The sequence below is a fragment of the Nannobrachium achirus genome (genome assembly GCF_963921795.1).
Source record: "Nannobrachium achirus genome assembly, chromosome: 15".
Classification (NCBI taxonomy): Eukaryota; Metazoa; Chordata; class Actinopteri; order Myctophiformes; family Myctophidae; genus Nannobrachium; species Nannobrachium achirus.
The window spans coordinates 39,943,561-39,962,457 of record NC_137822.1 but is presented as its reverse complement, the minus strand read 5'-3'; the positions used below and the strand labels follow the sequence as shown (position 1 = coordinate 39,962,457).

The 18,897-nt window shown below is 42.7% G+C and overlaps 1 protein-coding gene across 1 annotated transcript; it reads left to right on the top strand.

The window, feature by feature from the left end:
• Positions 1 to 507: 507 nt before the first annotated feature.
• On the top strand, positions 508 to 1,752 carry LOC308298800 (galactose-specific lectin nattectin-like). The gene is made up of 2 exons (XM_080742475.1): positions 508 to 673; positions 1,257 to 1,752. Exons 1-2 carry the CDS (start codon positions 598 to 600, stop codon positions 1,703 to 1,705), a joined length of 525 nt encoding a protein of 174 aa, XP_080598601.1. The 5' UTR covers positions 508 to 597; the 3' UTR covers positions 1,706 to 1,752.
• The last annotated feature ends 17,145 nt before the right edge of the window (positions 1,753 to 18,897 follow it).

Here is an 18,897-nt window from a genome sequence, read left to right as displayed (position 1 = left end):
TCATAAACTATACAGAGCCATCTTCTCTGCAGTTTGTTTTATTTATGGATCACAATGCTTATATGAGACGATTCTGTCCCAAACCCCTCGGTGACAGCAGGGGATGAAGATCAGTGAGTGACTTCAGTATTCTATATCGCTGGTTCTACAGGGCCAGGAGGAGCAGACATCTGGGGGTCCCTCTCATGTGTTTGAATAATAATCACTGTGTAATGTGCAAAATAACTAGAAACTTAAGTTTTCAAATAATTGTAGTGGAGTAAAAAGTACAATATGTAATGTTGAGCATGTGGGTGGTAAACAGTATTGGTCATCATGGTCAGCTTGTGTGTGTGTGTGTGTGCGTGCGTGCATGCATGCATGCATGCGCGTGTGCGTGTGAGTGGGTGGGTGACCAATCAAAATGATGCCAGCTTTGAAAACCCACTCATTTGGAGCAGATAAAAAGACACACAGACAGACAATATCACACACACACACACACACACACACACACACACACACACACGCACACACACACACACGCGCGCACACACACACTTCATAGAAGACCCCGACCCAGGATCCAGTGACACACAGAGACCACTTCTGGCTGACATGCTGCTGGTTGCTCAACTCCTATGCTTGCTGGGCCTGGTGCTGGGTAACAGTGATGTTACAGACTTACAGAGCGGTAAGGGTCCATTTGGTTCCTATAACAATTTTATATATAAATCGTTTAGCTGGGGACCCCCTGGTACAACCCTTAAGTTTCACCTCATACCTGATGCTTCTTTATGCTGTCTATATATGGAGATTTATTTGACAGGGTTTTCTCCCTCTGGACAATCTATATCACTGGTTCTCAACCTGTGGGTCGGGGGGGTCATTCTCACTCAACAGTAAACGAACCAACATAAAGTTTAAGTGTATAGAGGGTATATCTGCACATTTCTAAAGTAACAATTTAAGGACTTTTTAATACCTCTAAAATCACAAATTAAACACTGGCCAAATTGTCGAGGCAGAAATTGTGAAAATAGCCGATCTACATGCTCACAACGCCTCGCGTTGCGAGCATGGGGGGGTGTCCCCATTTAAAATGATTACTTTGGGGGTCGCAGCCTGAAAAGGTTGAGAACCACTGATCTATATGGTATCAGTCATGAAGAACCATTTTGGTTCCATTTCTCACTTTCATTTTCCTGCGTGTGTGTGTGTGTGTGTGTGTGCGTGCGTACGTATGCACGCGCGCGTGTGTGTGTGTGTGTGTGCAGGCACCGTGCACGCCGCTCCCTCTGCTGAGGTGAAGCTGGAGCGTGGACCCTGTCCAACGTCCTGGTACTACAACGGCCGCTGTTTCAAGTACGTCTATGGACCCATGAGCTGGGCCCGAGCAGAGCTGAACTGCCTGGTTCAAAACGCCAACGTGGTGTCCATCCACAGCCGGGGGGAGCAAGACTTTGTCCTAAACCTGATCAAGAACTTTGACCCACAGGAGAAGTCCACGTGGATTGGAATGAGCGACATTCACATGGAGGGCAGGTGGATGTGGTCTGATGGCTCCAGAGTCAACTTCACCGGCATGTGGGATGACGGACAACCAGATGGTGGTAGAAGTCAAAACTGTGCAGTTACAAACTGCACAGGATCGCCTAAATGGCATGACGAAGAATGTTCTCATGATCATCCTTCTGTGTGTGCGCTTCGTACAGTCTTTCCCTAATCAGTGTCCGATTGTCTGATTCAACCCACTGACTTGTACTCTGTGGTTCTCCATAATAAAAGTACATTAAATATATCCGTTGCTGGTTCAATCATTTCTGTGTGTCTACGTTGTGAAGAACATTCATAGACATTTATTGCGAACATATGTCGCAGATTAGTAGGTAAACGGTGTGTGGTTCTATGGTGGCTTCACTGTGATACCACACTAACAGAATCCCTTTCATGCCCATACATGGAGTTCCCTGATGTCATCAATATTAAGCCCATATCTAACAAGACTTCATATGGGAATGCCCATATATGGAGGCCACATCGGCCACACTAACGGCTGTTTCATACAGACAGGGATCTTCATGTATGGGCATAAAAGGGTATGATGTCAGATGTCATAGGACTTTCACCTAACGAATAACTGAGTAAGCATGTTTGGGCTCTCACAGCATATCTCCATTTGATCTCCATATATGGGTACCAGGGGTCTCTATATATGGGTAACTGGTCCGATGGCCAAGAATTGGTGGGACGCTGTATTGTATTCAAGTACAAATTACAAAGGCTGTACTGAAGCCTGTTCCAAAGAGGTATTTTCATTTTTTTTTTCAACAAATTTGCATCGTGACAGGTGCATTTGGAAATCCACTATTTTCCATGAAGTCATAAGTATCCAAATATAATAATACAGACACTCAAACAATTGACAGAAGTACAATAGGCTACTGTCCACCACTGCATATACCGCACATCACCTGTCATGCAGCTATTCTGTAGAGGCATTCTCCCAGTTTTAAGTTTAACAAATCTGTTGTAAGGCCTGATTACAATCACACAATGACAGATTACCATAACCAGAACATCCTTGGTCTCACATGATGATGCATGATGGTGCATGGTGATCTTATCAGTCCCTTTCCCATTTCATTCTCTCTCTCTCTCTCTCTCACACACACACACACACACACACACACACACACACACACACACACACACACACACACACACACACACACACACACACACACACACACACACACACACACACACACACACACACACACACACACTCTCTCTCTCTCACACACACAAGCGCCTACGTGCATTTTATGAGGAAGAAGCCTTAGTGTAATGTCTTGAAGTTCCTTTGTGCAGGACTGGGGCAAACCCCATTGATTAAGCACAACACACGTATGAAGTTGATCAGGAAACGGATTGGGCATGCAGGCATTTTACATCAGTGAAAATGAAATGTGAGATGAGTCCATAAGTGGTCGTATAGCCAGCCTTTATAAACACAGGTATGTTGAAATGAGACATTTTACAAAGTTAAGTAATTTATTTATTAACTAATGTAGCTCAGTTTGGAATAATTATTTGTGGTGTCAATGTGGAGTTTGGTGCAGAGGTGTCAGATAACACCACTTTACTTTTGCCCACGTGAATAAAAACAGTGGACAGGAGAAGGTTAGGACCAATTGTTTTACCACGGGCATGCGCTCTATCCGAACATACTCACCAGGGGTGTTAGATTACATTTTCTACACACCATTATAATGTTCTTATTTTGATCATAATGCCCAATTACTGAATGTCAGTCTCCAGGTTTTCTTCGCTGTTACAGGGGCTGCACTGCGACTCAGCGTGTCATGTATGTGCATTTTTTTTTCTTTTAAAAAAAAAAAGATTTTATCCCACATTTTTGCAACCCATTTTCTCACCCGGTGCCAACTACCTAACCTGTAGTCCTGGTTCCCTCGCTCTCCCCCTGCCGCGCCAGGGAGGTTGGGGAGCACCTGGCTGGCTAGGGGGAGGTAGTATAGAAACCAGGACTACTGCATGTTTTTGTGTGAGGGCATATACCCAAGGAGACACGGGAAGAACATGCAAACTCCACACAGAAAGGCCCTATCGCCAACCCCACCTAGGGTGTGGGCACTGATGACGCGGGTGGAGGAACACGCCCCCAGCATCCCCCGGCGGGAATCGCACCCAGGACCTTCTCGCTGTGAGGTGAAGTGCTAACCACTGCGCCACCGTGCCCCCCTCATGTATGTGCCTTGATGTTTTACAAATGTTTGTATATATGTTTTTTGAATACATGGCTGCTGTGTTGCAAGACAAATTTCAGTGTGAACTGACAACTAACTGCATGAAATAAAAACGCATCCAACTCGACCACCGCTTATTTACGGGTTGTGTCTGCGGTGGCTCGAGGTGCGTGCATTTTACTCAAGACAAACACAATGTATTTAACAGAGGGTGGGGTGCTGAGAGGTTTCCCACCACAGAGAATAGACTTTCAACAACGCAAAACTACCTTTGCTTAGGTAAGTAGCGAAGTAGTTTATTTTATTTTGACATCTTTACCAATTAATTTCCAAAAACTTTTCCAAAACTTTTCCAGAATATTTAACCCAATTTCCAGGACTATAATAACAATAATTCAGCTCAATAACAAGTCGCTTACTCCTATGCGTAATGCCCAAAGACAGGTAGTGTATGCCAGTGGTTCTCAACCTTTTCAGGCTGTGAAATAATCATATTTTAACCGGGGACCCGGACCCCCCACCCTCACCCTGAAGAGTTAAGGAATTTTGTATAACACGTTTCTATTGAGAAAATAGCCGATCTACATACTCACAACGCCTTGCAACGCGAGGCGTTGTGAGCATGTAGATCAGCTATTTTCACACTTTCTGCCTCTAATATTTGACAATTTGGCCAATGTTTAATTTGTCATTTCAGAGGTATTAACAAAATCAATAACCAAAGACAATGCATAGCTATTTTAACAGGACCCTTGATCAATTCCAAAACTTTTCCGGTACTGGAAAAATATTTTTATAATTTCAAAATATTTCCAGGAATTTCATGACCGTGGGAACCCTGTTAAATTGATCCTCCCAGCGACATATTTTGGTGTGAATAAACTGGTGTCGTTTTAAATTACCACAACAACTGAAACTCATGTTACAATGGGTACAGGAAAGTGTTCCTTCAAACTACTTGACACACTGAAACACTTGGTGACATCAATGAGATTTTTCTCCAGTGTGGACACGCTGGTGTTTCTTCAGGCTGGATGACACACTGAAACTCTTGTCACAATATTTACAGTGAAAAGGTTTTTCCCCAGTGTGGGTACGCTGGTGTGCCTTCAGGTGACCTGACTCAGTGAAACTCTTGTCACAAAGTTTACACTGATAAGGTTTTTCTCCACTGTGGACAAGCTGGTGTTTTCTCAGGCTAGATGACACATTGAAACTCTTATCACAATGTTTACAGTGAAAAGGTTTTTCTCCAGTGTGGATACGCTGGTGGGCTTTCAAGCTAGATGACTGATTAAAACTCTTGTCACAATGTTTACAGTGAAAAGGTTTTTCCCCAGTGTGGATACGCTGGTGTGCCTTCAGGTTGCCTGACAAACTGAAACTCTTGTCACAATGTTCACAGTGAAAAGGTTTTTCTCCAGTGTGAACAAGCTGGTGATTCTTCAGGCTAGATGACACACTGAAACTCTTGTCACAATGTTCACAGTGAAAAGGTTTTTCTCCAGTGTCTCCTGAGAGAGAGAGAAGGGGGAGTAGGAACAGAGGGAGAGAGAAAGGGAGAGGCAGGTTAAAACGGGTAATTATAAAATAAAAAGATAAAAAGAGCAATTACGGCTTACAGATTTTTCATCACTTATTTTATTCCAACTCCCAGTTTCTTTTCCCCACACATAAGTCCTGTCCCTGTTTTTAACACTGACTGACCTCCAGTGGTCTCCTCCCAATCGTCACTGTCTTCAGTGACTTCAGAGTCAGATTCCAGCTCGACTTCAACTCCAGCACAGTGTGAAGAGATGTCTTCATTGTCTGCCTCACTTTTCACTGCTGGTAATGTCGATGTTGACCCATCAGGCTCCTCTGGTCTTTGAAGTAGCTCCTCTTGTTCCTCCTTAATGTGTGGAGGCTCTGGTTCCTCCTGGTCCTCTTTGATGTGTGGAGGCTCTGGTTCCTCCTGTTCCTCCTTAATGTGTGGAGGCTCTGGTTCCTCCTGTTCCTCTTTAATGTGTGGAGGCTCTGGATCCTCCTGTTCCTCCTTAATGTGTGGAGGCTCTGGTTCCTCCTGTTCCTCCTTAATGTGTAGAGGCTCTGGTTCCTCCTGTTCCTCCTTAATGTGTGGAGGCTCTGGATCCTCCTGTTCCTCTTTGATGTGTGGAGGCTCTGGTTCCTCCTGTTCCTCCTTAATGTGTGGAGGCTCTGGTTCCTCCTGGAGCAGACTGGAGCTCCTCTCCTGTTCAGGAGAAATCTCCTCTTTACACACAACCATGTGTAGGATGTCTAGGAGAAGAAGAAAATAAAGAAATATACAGGAATTCAGGTCTCCATGGGGTGAGGCTTAGGGTGTTTCAACACTGCATATATTATTGCCAGGTAGCTATGCTACAGTATGTAACATTAGCAGGTTAACAATGGCTTGTTCAGAGATGCGCATTTGACCCTGATTTGACCACAAATGCAGCCAATCACTAGTCACCAATTAATGGCAGCTGTAACAAACGCTTGTCTTCTGTCAGTCTTGAGCATGTGTGTCACTGTCAACTGACAGTATTTTCTCTGTAGCCTAGACATCAAGTGATCCTCTCCCCTCATGCTAAAAGTTAAATGACTTGTAAGTTCCACTTCTCATCAAAAGGGCAACTTTATATTCCATCCTGAATGACAAGCCTAATATTATTGCATTTTGGCTATATGCAATAACTGCAAGCCAATATTCAGAGGCATTGTCAACATGTCTTAAATTCCCTTAATTCATATTTCTTTACTTTCCAAGAATTAAACTGCAAGCCAGTGTTTTAGACATATTTGCTAAGTTGCTATTGTGTGGTTGTCATGACTACTGCTAGGCCTGGGCATAGGTGGGCGTCGGCCAATAGCGGGGCACTAGTCTTCTTTAGGGTGTCGGTGGGGCACAGCTGCCAGGGATTGGCAATCACAGTGGGAAGCCACAAAGTTTTTCAACCGTGCTCTGCTTTTGTTTGTTTTGAGTTATTTTCGGTTTATTTTCTGTAAACAAGTTATTGGTTACTTTGCAGTCAAAACACCCGGCTTCTGTTATGCTAATATCCTCATCCTGCATTAAAATAAACGTTTTTAAATGCACTCAAGACCTTCTTTACTGTCAACTGCACCACACGTATGGAAAGAGCTTCGAGATTACCATATTCCTCACTGGCAAGTTTTTGTTGTCAGATTGCCTTTACATTAAGTTGAAAAACTTCACTTCCACGGATCGACACAGGAGGACAGCGCATCATTCATTCATTGTTTTAGTTCCAGACTGCTACGTTACGTCACAGCTCGGCCGCAAGTGGAACGCAGACCGCATATCCACAACGTCGATGCCATGGTCACGGTAGGACTGTTTATGAATGAATAAACGTTGCGGAAGAGAGTGGCCTTCACGCAACGGGATACAGGAAAATCCAACGTTTAATTCTAAAATAAATCCTCCGTGGATCGCTAAAATAAGCCATCATGAGTAAGGAGGAAAATCTGGAAATTGATTCTGTAATGAATGACGCTGTCACTGAACCTGAATTGGAAAATGAAATCGGTAAAAGACCTGTTAAACTCACGTATAAAGCGGCGGAAGCAAAAATATTATCAATACAAAAGGACAGGAATTCTGGAATATAGCAATTGTGTAAAATGGCAAAGGAGTTGGATCAAATGATTGTTTCAAAGGGAAGTGTTTCTGAAGTGCAAATTAAACATGAAATTCTGTGGAAAATGTGTGGGGAAACTGCAAAGTTGCATGAGTCATTAAAACCTCTATTGCCTGTGGATGAAAAGTATAAACAAAACGGATGGTTTCAAAATCAAATGCACAAGGTTTATGGAGTGATAAACAAAATGGAAAAATGGATGCTTGCAAACAGGGAGCAATGCATACAGGTGGTTGATGACGAAATCAATGCTGACACGTCAAACAATGCAAATGAGGTTGTGGAAAATAATGGTTCAAATGACAATGCTGTGTTGCATGCACCTGAGGTTCTGGAAAGCAATGGTTCAAATGACAATGCTGTGTTCAAAGAAACTGAGGTTTTGGAAAGCAATGGTTCAAATAGCAATGATGCATTGCATGCAAATGAGGTTCTGGAAAACAATGGTTCAAATAACAATGTGTCACCTGCAAATGAGGTTCTGTACAACAATGGTTCAAATAACAATCCTGTGTCAAATGGAAATGAGGATGTGGATAATATTGGACCAAATGACAGTATTTCTAATATCTGTGGCAAAACAAATGTGTCACGTGGGAGTTCTAGACATTCAAGGTCATCAACAGCCTCTGCACGCATCCAGGCAGAGGCTGAAAGAGCTGCACTCTTGGCTATGGAGGATGCTCTCAAGCAAAAACATGAGTTGGAAGCCCAGGAGGCACAAATAAGGAAAAAGAAGGAATTGCTTGAATTGAAAAGTCTGATTGCTGCTCAGACAGTGAAGGTTTTCATACTTTCCAACAGAGGGTCTGACATAGGAAGCAAAATCACAAATGGAATGAACTCTTGTGTGTCAAAACAAAGGTCTAATCTCAACCCCTCTGCTGTACAATTTGTTCCACAAACTTCAACCTGTCATGACAATAACCCACCAACAGGAGGCAGTAAAACTGTCATGTCAATGCAAACACAGTCAATGGATTCAAACCGGCAATACTCTCATCCTCCAACAGGAGGAAGTAAAACGACCATGGCAATGGAGGCACAATTCATGGATTCAAATTGCCATTACATTAATCCGCCAACAGGAGGCAGCAGAGCTACGATACTCAATTACATCAGAACCATTACAACCAACCAACAGGAACTGCTAAAACTGCAATGCCATTACAGTCTCAACAGCTACAGGATCCACACCATCAATTCATGAATACAGCCATAATGTCGAACAGAACAGGGACAAGGGCCAAGGAACCCAGTTCACAAGGAACCATAAAAACCTATGTTTCAAATCCCAACTCAGCCTTACCTCAAAGATCTCAACAGTCACAGACCACTGCATACAGACCACAGCAATGGCACCAAGTCAATGAGGAGGACCAAGGCAGCATGCCACAAAGATCCGGACGTTCATACAATACTGTACATCCACCACAGCAATCCAACCAAAACAGTGAGGAACAAGGAAATATTTTACGCATCATGCAAAAGCAAAACGACATCACAGCATTACTAGTGCAACAGCAGTCTTCACTATCACTACCTCCAAGGAACATCCCAATCTTCGATGGAAACCCTCTTGAGTACGTCACATTTGTCAGAGCTTTTGAACATGGAGTGGAAGGAAAGGCTGCTGGCAATGTTGACGGCTTATACTACCTGGAGCAGTACACTCGAGGGCAACCTAGAGAGCTGGTCAAGAGCTGTCAACACATGCCATCTGACAGAGGGTATCAAAGAGCAAGAATGCTGTTACAGGAACGCTTTGGAAATGAGCAAAAAATAGTCAATGCGTACATGGAGAAAGCCCTTGGATGGGCACCATTGAAATCAGAAGACATCGAAGCCTTACAAGCATTTTCATTATTCCTGCAAATCTGCTGTAATGCCATGGAAGACATTAGCTACATGTCAGAGATGAATATGCCATCAAATCTGCGTGCAATCATCATGAAGTTACCATACAAACTGAGGGAAAAATGGAGGAACATTGCTTTTGAGCATCAGGAGAAACACCATCGCCCACCAGTGTTCGGTGATGTTGTTAATTTCATTGAGAGGCAAGTGTCCATCGCTTCTGATCCACTATATGGAGACATTCAAGATACAACGGTCTCATCTTCAAAGTTCAAAGTTGGAACTAAAGTGTCACAGGGACACACAAGGGAAACAGGAAGCAGTTTTGCTACATCAGTGGCAGCTGTTGATTCAGAAGCTCAAAAGGAGAAATACTTACCTGGGATCCTGTCTGCTGTGTGAGGAGGGCCACAGTTTGGAAGTTTGCCCCAAGATGGAGAAGAAGCAGCACAGAGACAAAATTGACTTTCTAAAGAAGAAAGGTGCTTGTTTTGGATGTCTATCTGTTGGACACATGAGTAAGGACTGCCACAGTCGGCTGTCCTGCAAGTTGTGTAACCTGAAACATCCCAGCATTCTCCATATTCATGAAGAGGAATGGAAGGAAATGAAATCAAAGGACACACAGCAAGAAACAGCAGAGATGAGCGAAGCCACCACTCCCAAGACATGTGGTCATATAGGGGCCGGAGCACAGGATTGCGTCTTGTCAATTGTGCCTGTAAAGATCAAGGCAAAGCAAGGCAGCACAATTTTAACGACATACGCATTTCAAGATCCCGGCAGTTTGTCCACTTTCTGCTCAGAGCAACTGATGAGGAGGTTAAAAGTGAAAGGAAGGAACACTAAATTCCTAATGAAAACGATGAATCAAGAAAGTTTTGTCCACAGTCACGTCATCTCAGGACTGGAAGTAGCAGCACTCAATGGTGACATCTATGTTGAGTTGACTGATGTGTACACACAATTCAAGATGCCGGTGACTCGTGATAACATCCCACGACAGGAAGACCTGTACGCTTGGCCGTACCTGAACTCTGTGGAAATTCCTGCTATTGATGCAGATGTAGAGCTGTTAATTGGAACTAACGCTCCAGAAGTAATGGAACCACGGGAAGTGATAAACAGCAGAGGTAAAGGACCTTATGCTGTTAGAACCCAACTGGGATGGGTTGTCAACGGACCATTGAGAGGAGGCAACGAGAGTGGGAGTAGCTGCCCCACAATCACAGCCAACCGAATCTCCATTGCTCACAAAGAAGAACTGCTTGTGCAGCAATGCAACCATAATTTCAACGAGAACTCAACAGAGGACAAGCCAGCAATGTCCAAGGAAGATCTGAAGTTCATACAAGTTGGCAACACTTCAGCTGAACTCAAAATTGGACATCACTGCTTGAAGCTGCCTCTCAGAGAGGACAAGGTTGTCATGCCCGACAACTGCCATCTGGCTGAGCAAAGGATCCTCTGCCTGAAAAAGAAATGGGAGAGAACTCCTACCTTCTTACCTGCTGTGCTGACAATGGGAGTTGACAGATGCTTGAAAGCAGAACTGCAACTAGAGCTGGACAACTCAATCTTCTGGAGAGTTGACAGACGCTTGAACGCAGAACTGCAACTAGAGCTGTACAACTCAATCTTCTGGACAAAGAGCACAAAAGTGTTAAAATACACAAGGAACAAAACAAAGCGCTTTCACACCTTTGTTGACAATAGGATCTCTGCTATAAGAGAAGCCACAGACATCTCACAATGGAGGTACGTTGACATAAAAAGAAACCCAGCTGACAAGGCCTCTCATGGGGTGAGAGTTGAACACCACCTCACTTCCAGCAGAGGACTTGACCCAGCTCAACAAAAGAACAAAGTTGAAGCCATATTAAACCCTAACCCTGACCGTCCCATTACAAAACCCTCAAAGGATCCAAATCATCTCAAACCACTGACTCCAAATCACATTCTCCTGTTGAAAGGCAAACCTTCTCTACCACCTGGGCTTTTCAACAAAACAGACTCTTATTCCAAACAACGATGGAGGCAAGTTCAACTCCCCGCCAATCTCTTCTGGCACGGATGACTGCGGGAGTACGTACCACTGTTGCAAGAGAGACAGCGGTGGCTAAAGGACAAGAGGAACTTCTTTCGCTGGAGACGTCGTCGTCGTAGCGGACTCTACTGCCCCTCACGGATCCTGGCTGTTGGGCAAGGTACTGCAGACCTTTCCTGACAGACAAGGACTTGTGCGGTCTGTTAGAGTCTGGACCAAGTACAACGTCTTGGAGCGACCGATCACAAAGACTTGGCTTCTACTGGAAGCTGAATAAAGACTGAAACCCAACTTCTATTATTGGGGTTACCAACCCTATTGGATTATGAACAATGAACATTACGGTTTGAAAAGACTGACGTGGACAATGCATTTATTTGGCTGCAATATTGTATGTTGTTGAATTGTTATGTTATTATTGCGACCGTCAGGTCGCACTTACTATCAAAACCTCCACAAACTGTGAGTCAGTCAGTCAGTCAGTCCGTCTGTCTGTCACACGTCACACTATTGCCCTGCTCATATCTCCGCAACCGTTGCCCCGATCCATGCCAAATTTTGCACACACACTCCTTGCCTGCCAAACTACAACCTCCAAGGACCCCCGTAGCTCCAGGGACCCCCAGGTCCCTGGGGGACCCCCAGATGTAAAAAATTACCAAATGTGCAAAAATGACCAAATGACCACCCCAACGGGGCTGCTCACGGGGAATTCCCGGGGACCACCGACTCCTGGTGCTCCAGAACGGATGCAAAAGTGGTGGCGCCCCCAGTGGAGGACCCCCTCCACTGCAGCTCACATAAAATGCTCGGGCTAGGAGCGTCCGGGAGAGCCGGGGCCGGTACCTATTCGTCCGCCAAGGCAACGCGGAGACCCCACCCCTCATTTCTCACATGGCCCTCTTCTAGCGCCACCATGAGGCCGATTCTTGCAAAACACATTTTTGGACACTGCTCCTACAGATTTTGCCCTAAAATCACACAAATCGGTACACACTATGTCTACACTCATGTCATCAACATGGATCTGTCCCATATAGCGCCACCATCAGGCCGATTTTTTCAAACACATTTTTGGACACTGCTCCTACAGATTTTGCCCTAAAATCACGCAAATCGGTACACAGTATGTCTACACTCATCTCATCAATATGGATGTCCCATATAGCGCCACCATCAGGCCAATTTTTTGAACCACATTCTTGGACACTGCTCCTACACATTTTGCCCTAAAATCACGCTGCGACCTGACGGTCGCTTATCTCCCGATTAGGGAGTCTTACTGGTACAGTAACAATTAGGGGCCGGAGTGTTGCAGCCAATTTGATTGTTTTATTGCAATGCATTTATTCTATGTAAAGTTGCTATTGTGTGGTTGTCATGACTATTGCTAGGCCTGGGCATAGGTGGGCGTCGGCCAATGGCGGGGCACTAGTCTACTTTAGGGTGTCGGTGGGGCACAGCTGCCAGGGATTGGCAATCACAGTGGGAAGCCACAAAGTTTTTCAACCGTGCTCTGCTTTTGTTTGTTATGAGTTATTTTCGGTTTATTTTCTGTACACAAGTTATTGGTTACTTTGCAGTCAAAACACCCGGCTTCTGTTATGCTAATATCATCATCCTGCATTAAAATAAACGTTTTTAAATGCACTCAAGACCTTCTTTACTGTCAACTGCACCACGCGTATGGAAAGAGCTTCGAGATTACCATATCCCTCACTGGCAAGTTTTTGTTGTCAGATTGCCTTTACATTGTCTTTTATTGCTATACAATAAATGAAAAAGGGTTAAAAGAAATCACAATAATAATTACAATAAACAATAATGATTATAATAAACATACAGTACATACTGTATGATAAATGTATCTGTCTTATTCCGCCTTTAGCTTTACATTCGTACAACAATATACTGTGTAGATCTTGTAGATCGACTATTTCCAGCAAAAGTTCCCCCTGCATAGCGATGCTAGGGTTCAAGTGGTTAAACTTACTGAAGTGTGGCTGATCTTCAGGTTCCTCCTGTTTAATAGAAATGGCCCTGGCTGAGTCTGGAGAGTTCATCTTCACCTGCAGTCTGGACTCCACACACTGGTCTGAAATGAAGCAATTCAACAAGGACTTTAATAACCTCACACCTAGTGGTGTCAAGAATATGAAAATAATGGTCTAAAATGAATAAGGTGAGAGTAGACCATCTGCTTTTAATATTTAACCTTCAACTGATTATTACAGCACAGCTAGCTGTATTGTATTCATTTCACCCTTAGAAAAAGGGAAGATATTTTAAGAATAGTTCAGGCAGTGTGAGTTTATTTTATTCCTCAGTATTAATCCAGGCTCCAGACCTTACTTTGGGCAAAAAATGGCTGCGCCAATAGGCCTGTCACAATTATTACATAATTAATTGTCTAATCGTAATTACCTTGTCATTATTGCAATAATCTTTTCCATGTTGAAAATGTTTTCAAACATAGTGGAAATAGCAGATCTACAAGCTCACAGCGCATTGCATCGCAACCACGCTTTCAATGTTCCACTATCAATGTTATTTTTAAGTATTAAGTTGTCAGTAATGTCTTTGTATATTTAGCTTTTGTGTCATATCTGCCATGTGCAACTTCAAAGCCTACAAGCCAAACAGAGATGTAATTGTCAACAACAAAAACACAATGAAATCGTTAATCGCAATTATTGTGACAATTAATCGTCATATTACATGTCATAATCGTGACAGCACGAAGGACCAACAGACCAGCAACTTATTCTAACTAGAAATGGCTGCATGAACAGACCAGTAACTTATTCTAACTAGAAATGGCTTCATGAACAGACCAGTAACGTATTTGCATAATTAATCACTTGGGTTTACGCTACTTTTTTTGACAGAGCACTTCCTGAATATGCAATTATAATTCATAACTTTTAAGGTCCGTTTTCACTTCAATATGTTTTGTCTTTATAATATTGTGTGGAAAACAGAACTAATGTCATATCGTTACTCTTTCTGGAATGTTAATCTTTAAATGTAAGAAGAATGATTATTTTCTTTTTTTGTAAAAATAACTCGCTTATTTAGTCATGCTTTGTGCAATAAGATACAAATTATTCATTTATTTCAAGTAAACACTGTTCAGGTTCACTACCTAAATAGTGAAATGCTAGCCTTACATTAATCCTCGCCTGTAGTAGCTTCTGCTTTGATTACGTCAGCGTCTATGGCTACAGGAGAGTCTTAACGCTTTGACAGACAGGTCGGGAGTCTGGTCTGCAAAACTGCTACTGTGGCTCTACACATGCATACATGCGAGACATATCTTCCGTACAAGTTCTGCAAGGTGTATGCGACTTGTACGGTAGCCTTGTTTAATGTATTAGTCCGTATTTTTTAATAAAATTCGTTTTTACCAAGTGTACAGCTTTTCCTCGTTTGCTACAATGTTAGCTGCAACAGCGCCCGTTGGTGGCTGGAAGCATTATTCCGTATACACATACGTCATGTCCTTGTATGAACGAATGGGGGAATGGATGAACGTCACGTGATAAGTGCAGCCATCTTTAACCAGACCAGAGCTGCTCGATTTGGAAAAGACACACACTTGGTAAAAACTCATTTTATTTAACAATACGGACTTATACATTAAACAAGGCTACCGTACAAGTCGCATACACCTTGCAGAACTTGTACGGAAGATATGTCTCGCATGTATGCATGTGTAGAGCCGCAGTAGCAGTTTTGCAGACCATACTCCCGACCTGTCTGTCAAAGCGTTAAGACTCTCCTGTAGCCATAGACGTCATCAAAGCAGAAGCTACTACAGGAGAGAATTAATGTAAGGCTAGTGAAATGCCCTTTTCTTCGTTTCATTCTTATTTGATTGATTGAAGAATTTATTAGAAGTTTGCATGGAAAATGGTACAGTTTCATGACAGTACACTGCATGGTACAAGGTCAACTAAAAGGATAAGCCGAAGCCGTGGCTTATTTCCATTGAGATCCTTTTTTTTTTAAAACTCATATAACATTGAATGACAACACAATAGGAGGCTACTGTGCAGACAGCAGAAGATATCATTGGAGGGAGGGAAAAAAAACAGTCGTAGGCCTACAGATGCAATTGCAAAATAAATAAGTTTTAGATCTATATAAACAACAACAAAAAGGGGGATTAAAAACGACAAAACAAACATACCTTCTCCAAGAACGTATCCTGGTTGAAACCACAGAACACAGCTCTAAAGTACGGATTCTAGTCTCCACTGTTTAGAATGTCTCCTGGTAGAAAACACACTTTAACACAGCGCTAAAGTAAAGGTTTGTGAGTGAAAACCTCTGATATTGTATTTATAACACAGACGTTCTCTTTCTCTGTATCATGATCTGTTCGTTCGCTCTCTCTCTGCTCTGCCTCTGTTGTTTACGCTATTTCAACCCGGAAGAGAAAGAGGGACGGAAACGGTCCGCGTCCTTCCCTCTATCTTGTCCAGGTTGAAAGCACCTTTCTCCAAGGTTCCGGGCCTACAGAAGTACCAAACAATGCTGGTTTTGATGTATTGATTGAATACTTTATTAGCAGTTTGCATAGGAAAAGCACACCAAAGGACAGTACAAGGTCTACTAATAGTCCAGGCAAACTAGCTCATTTTGGACCCAAAACACAAAGTAATTGTAAAAGATTTTTTTTCTTCACAGACCTTTTCAATAAGGTCTCCAGAACAACATACTAAAAGTCCTAAGAAATCCCAGTTGCGGAAATATATTTAATTGGCACCAATCCAAGAAATCCACCCAGGAGGAAAATACCCAGAAAAATATTTTTTTCTGGGTATTTAAGGAGGATCTGAGGGGTCTAATTAGGGGTAGTGATGGGCAAGCTACTTGGAAAATGTAGTAAGCTAAGCTACAAGCTACTCTTGATGAAATATAGCTTAAGCTACAACAAAGCTACCCACAGAAAATGTAGCAAAGCAAGCTACAAGCTACACTGCAAAAGTAGCCAACTACAACAAAGCTACTTTTTATTTTATTTTATTTTTTTAATCAACTTCATGATCAAGTGCAACTTTCCACCAAACAAATAGTCAGGCAAAAAATGCTCAGTTCAATTGATTATTATAAAACTGGAAAAAAGCCCTCATGTCTGGCTTTTTGTTTCATCCAGTTCACTCTGTTCCACCGATAAATATTGTGAAAATAGCAGATCTACAAGCTCACAACACCTCGGAACACAATGCGTTTCGAGCTTGTAGATCTGCCATTTTCACAAGTTGTGCCTCTTTTACTATATTGTCAAATTGGCCAATGTTTGACCAGTTTTTATAGTTGCTAACTTTTGATGCAGTTTTGGTATTTTATTTATATTTTTTTAGGTATTAAAAATGTCTAAAAGGTCCTTAAATTGCCACTTCACTGTCATTAGCTGTGGACAAAAGAGTGCCTTGATCTGTGTGCTGTCGAAACAGCTGATAAGATGGATGGATGGATAATCTTTATGCAGACAGACAGACAGACAGACAGACAGACAGACAGACAGACAGACAGACAGACAGACAGTCAGTCAGTCAGTCAGTCAGTCAAGTAACATTCTCATTTGAATTGATTCATGTTATAGGCCTACAATTCATTTTGTACTGTAGTGCAGATAAATGGTGAGTTGAGTGTAACGTTCTACGTTGACTACTTCAGACCAGTGGTGTAAAGTAGATTTACTGTAGGCCTACTTACACTAAGTACAATGTTGAGGTATCTGTACTTTACTTGAGTATTTCCAGAGTATTTCCAGTTTTCAGTACTTTTACTTCTACTCACTACATCTCAAATCCAAATATTGTACTTTTACTCTACTAAAATTATTTGAAAACTTTAGTTTCTAGTTACTTTACAGCTATGAAAGATTATATTATAAAATATACACTACATTATTCCACTTTAGCCCTATTTTATACCTTCCTTGGCTATTTTCAAACATTTAGTAGCCTACTTTTACTTTTGGTAGGCCTACTTTAAGTAGACCTACATTTTGATGCCAATACTTTCATACTTTTACTCAAGTAGTCTACATTTTGAATTCTGGACATTCGCTTGTAATGGGGACATCTACAGCGAAGTATTGATACTTTTACTAAGTACAAATTGTGAGTACTTTTTCCATCTCTGCTTTAGACAGAACAGAACCATTAGCACTAATTTAGCAGGTCACACAATGGATCAGATATGCATCCAGTCGATGGCTCATTCTTATGTTAATTCACGTCGTTGAGGCACGCTTTTTAAACGAGGTGCGAATGGTTGTTTTTGATCGATATGCGAGGTATGTCCAGTCCGTCGTTCCGTGCACGCTATCATGCGATGTGGTGTCCCCTTCACTGTTTCACCCGCATTTGGTTAAAGTTATAACGAGTGAAGTTCTAACATTGCAAACGTTGCAAATAACAGTTTCACTGTGTAGGTTTAGTTCCATATGACCATAACCCCTCCGTCTCTCCTTCTCCGTGTCTGAGTCTGACTGTCTCTGTGTGCAGTGGGTGCACGTCCGGTGCGCTAGACAGAGCAGTGACTTCTTGCTATTGGGGAGGGGCCATGGAAGGAATTAAGGGTAGATCTTCAAGCGAACACCCTGCCGAGCCGAGACACGTTGATAGCTTGTAGATCTGTCCTTTTTGGCAAATGACACCGCTGTACTATAGAAGTATAAAACGAGCTGTGATTCATGTGCACAGGCTGTACCATGGCTTTTCTCCGGGGATTTTTTTCTTTTCTTTTTTGCGCACAACCTTTATTAGTAACGTGTAGCGTTTGGTGGACGCTACGTCACTACTGGGCTCTAAAAATAGCTCCGCTAGACCGCTACGCTAAAAGCTATTTGGTTCAAAACGAGCGGCGCTACCGTGACGCTACTGAAAAATGTAGTTAAGCTATGTAGCGTCGCTACTTGTAGCTCGCTACTGCCCATCACTGGGTTTGTCATGATGCCAAATCCATTGCAGGCATTTGTTTTGCACAAAAAACATTCCGTGGGCTAGAAATGGCCTCAGAAAACAATACACAAATGGGTGAGTATTCATGTTAGTCGGAGGCCTTAGGGGTTTTTTTTTTCTCGTGCTAATCAGTCTAAAAGTGCAACATTTTGCACAGATGTAGCTCAGGGCATGCTCTAATGATTTAGCTAGGGCACCCGAGTCGGCGACATTCGGGGTCGCCACAGCGGCCAAATCAAGTTGGGCTCCCATCGACTTTAGTGATGAAAAGTGATGAGTCAGAGTTTTGTGGGTGCTATGGTGACCCCGAAGGTCGCCGACTCGGGCGCCCTAGCTAAATCATTAGAGCATGCCCTGAGCTACATCTGTGCAAAATGTGGCACTTTTAGACTGATTAGCACGAGAAAAAAAAACCCTAAGGCCTCCTACTAACATGAATACTCACCCATACGTGTATTGTTTTCTGAGGCCATTTCTAGCCCACGGAATGTTTTTTGTGCAAAACAAATGCCTGCAATGGATTCGGCATCATGACAAACCCCTAGTTAGACCCCTCATATCCTCCTTAAATACCCAGAAAAAAAATATTTTTCTGGGTATTT

Coding starts and splice junctions, on each gene's coding strand:
- LOC308298800 (XM_080742475.1), top strand. CDS start 598: ATGCTGCTGGTTGCTCAACTCCTATGCTTGCTGGGCCTGGTGCTGGGT. Junction 674..1,256: donor TGTTACAGACTTACAGAGCG/GTAAGGGTCCAT, acceptor GTGTGTGTGCAG/GCACCGTGCACGCCGCTCCC.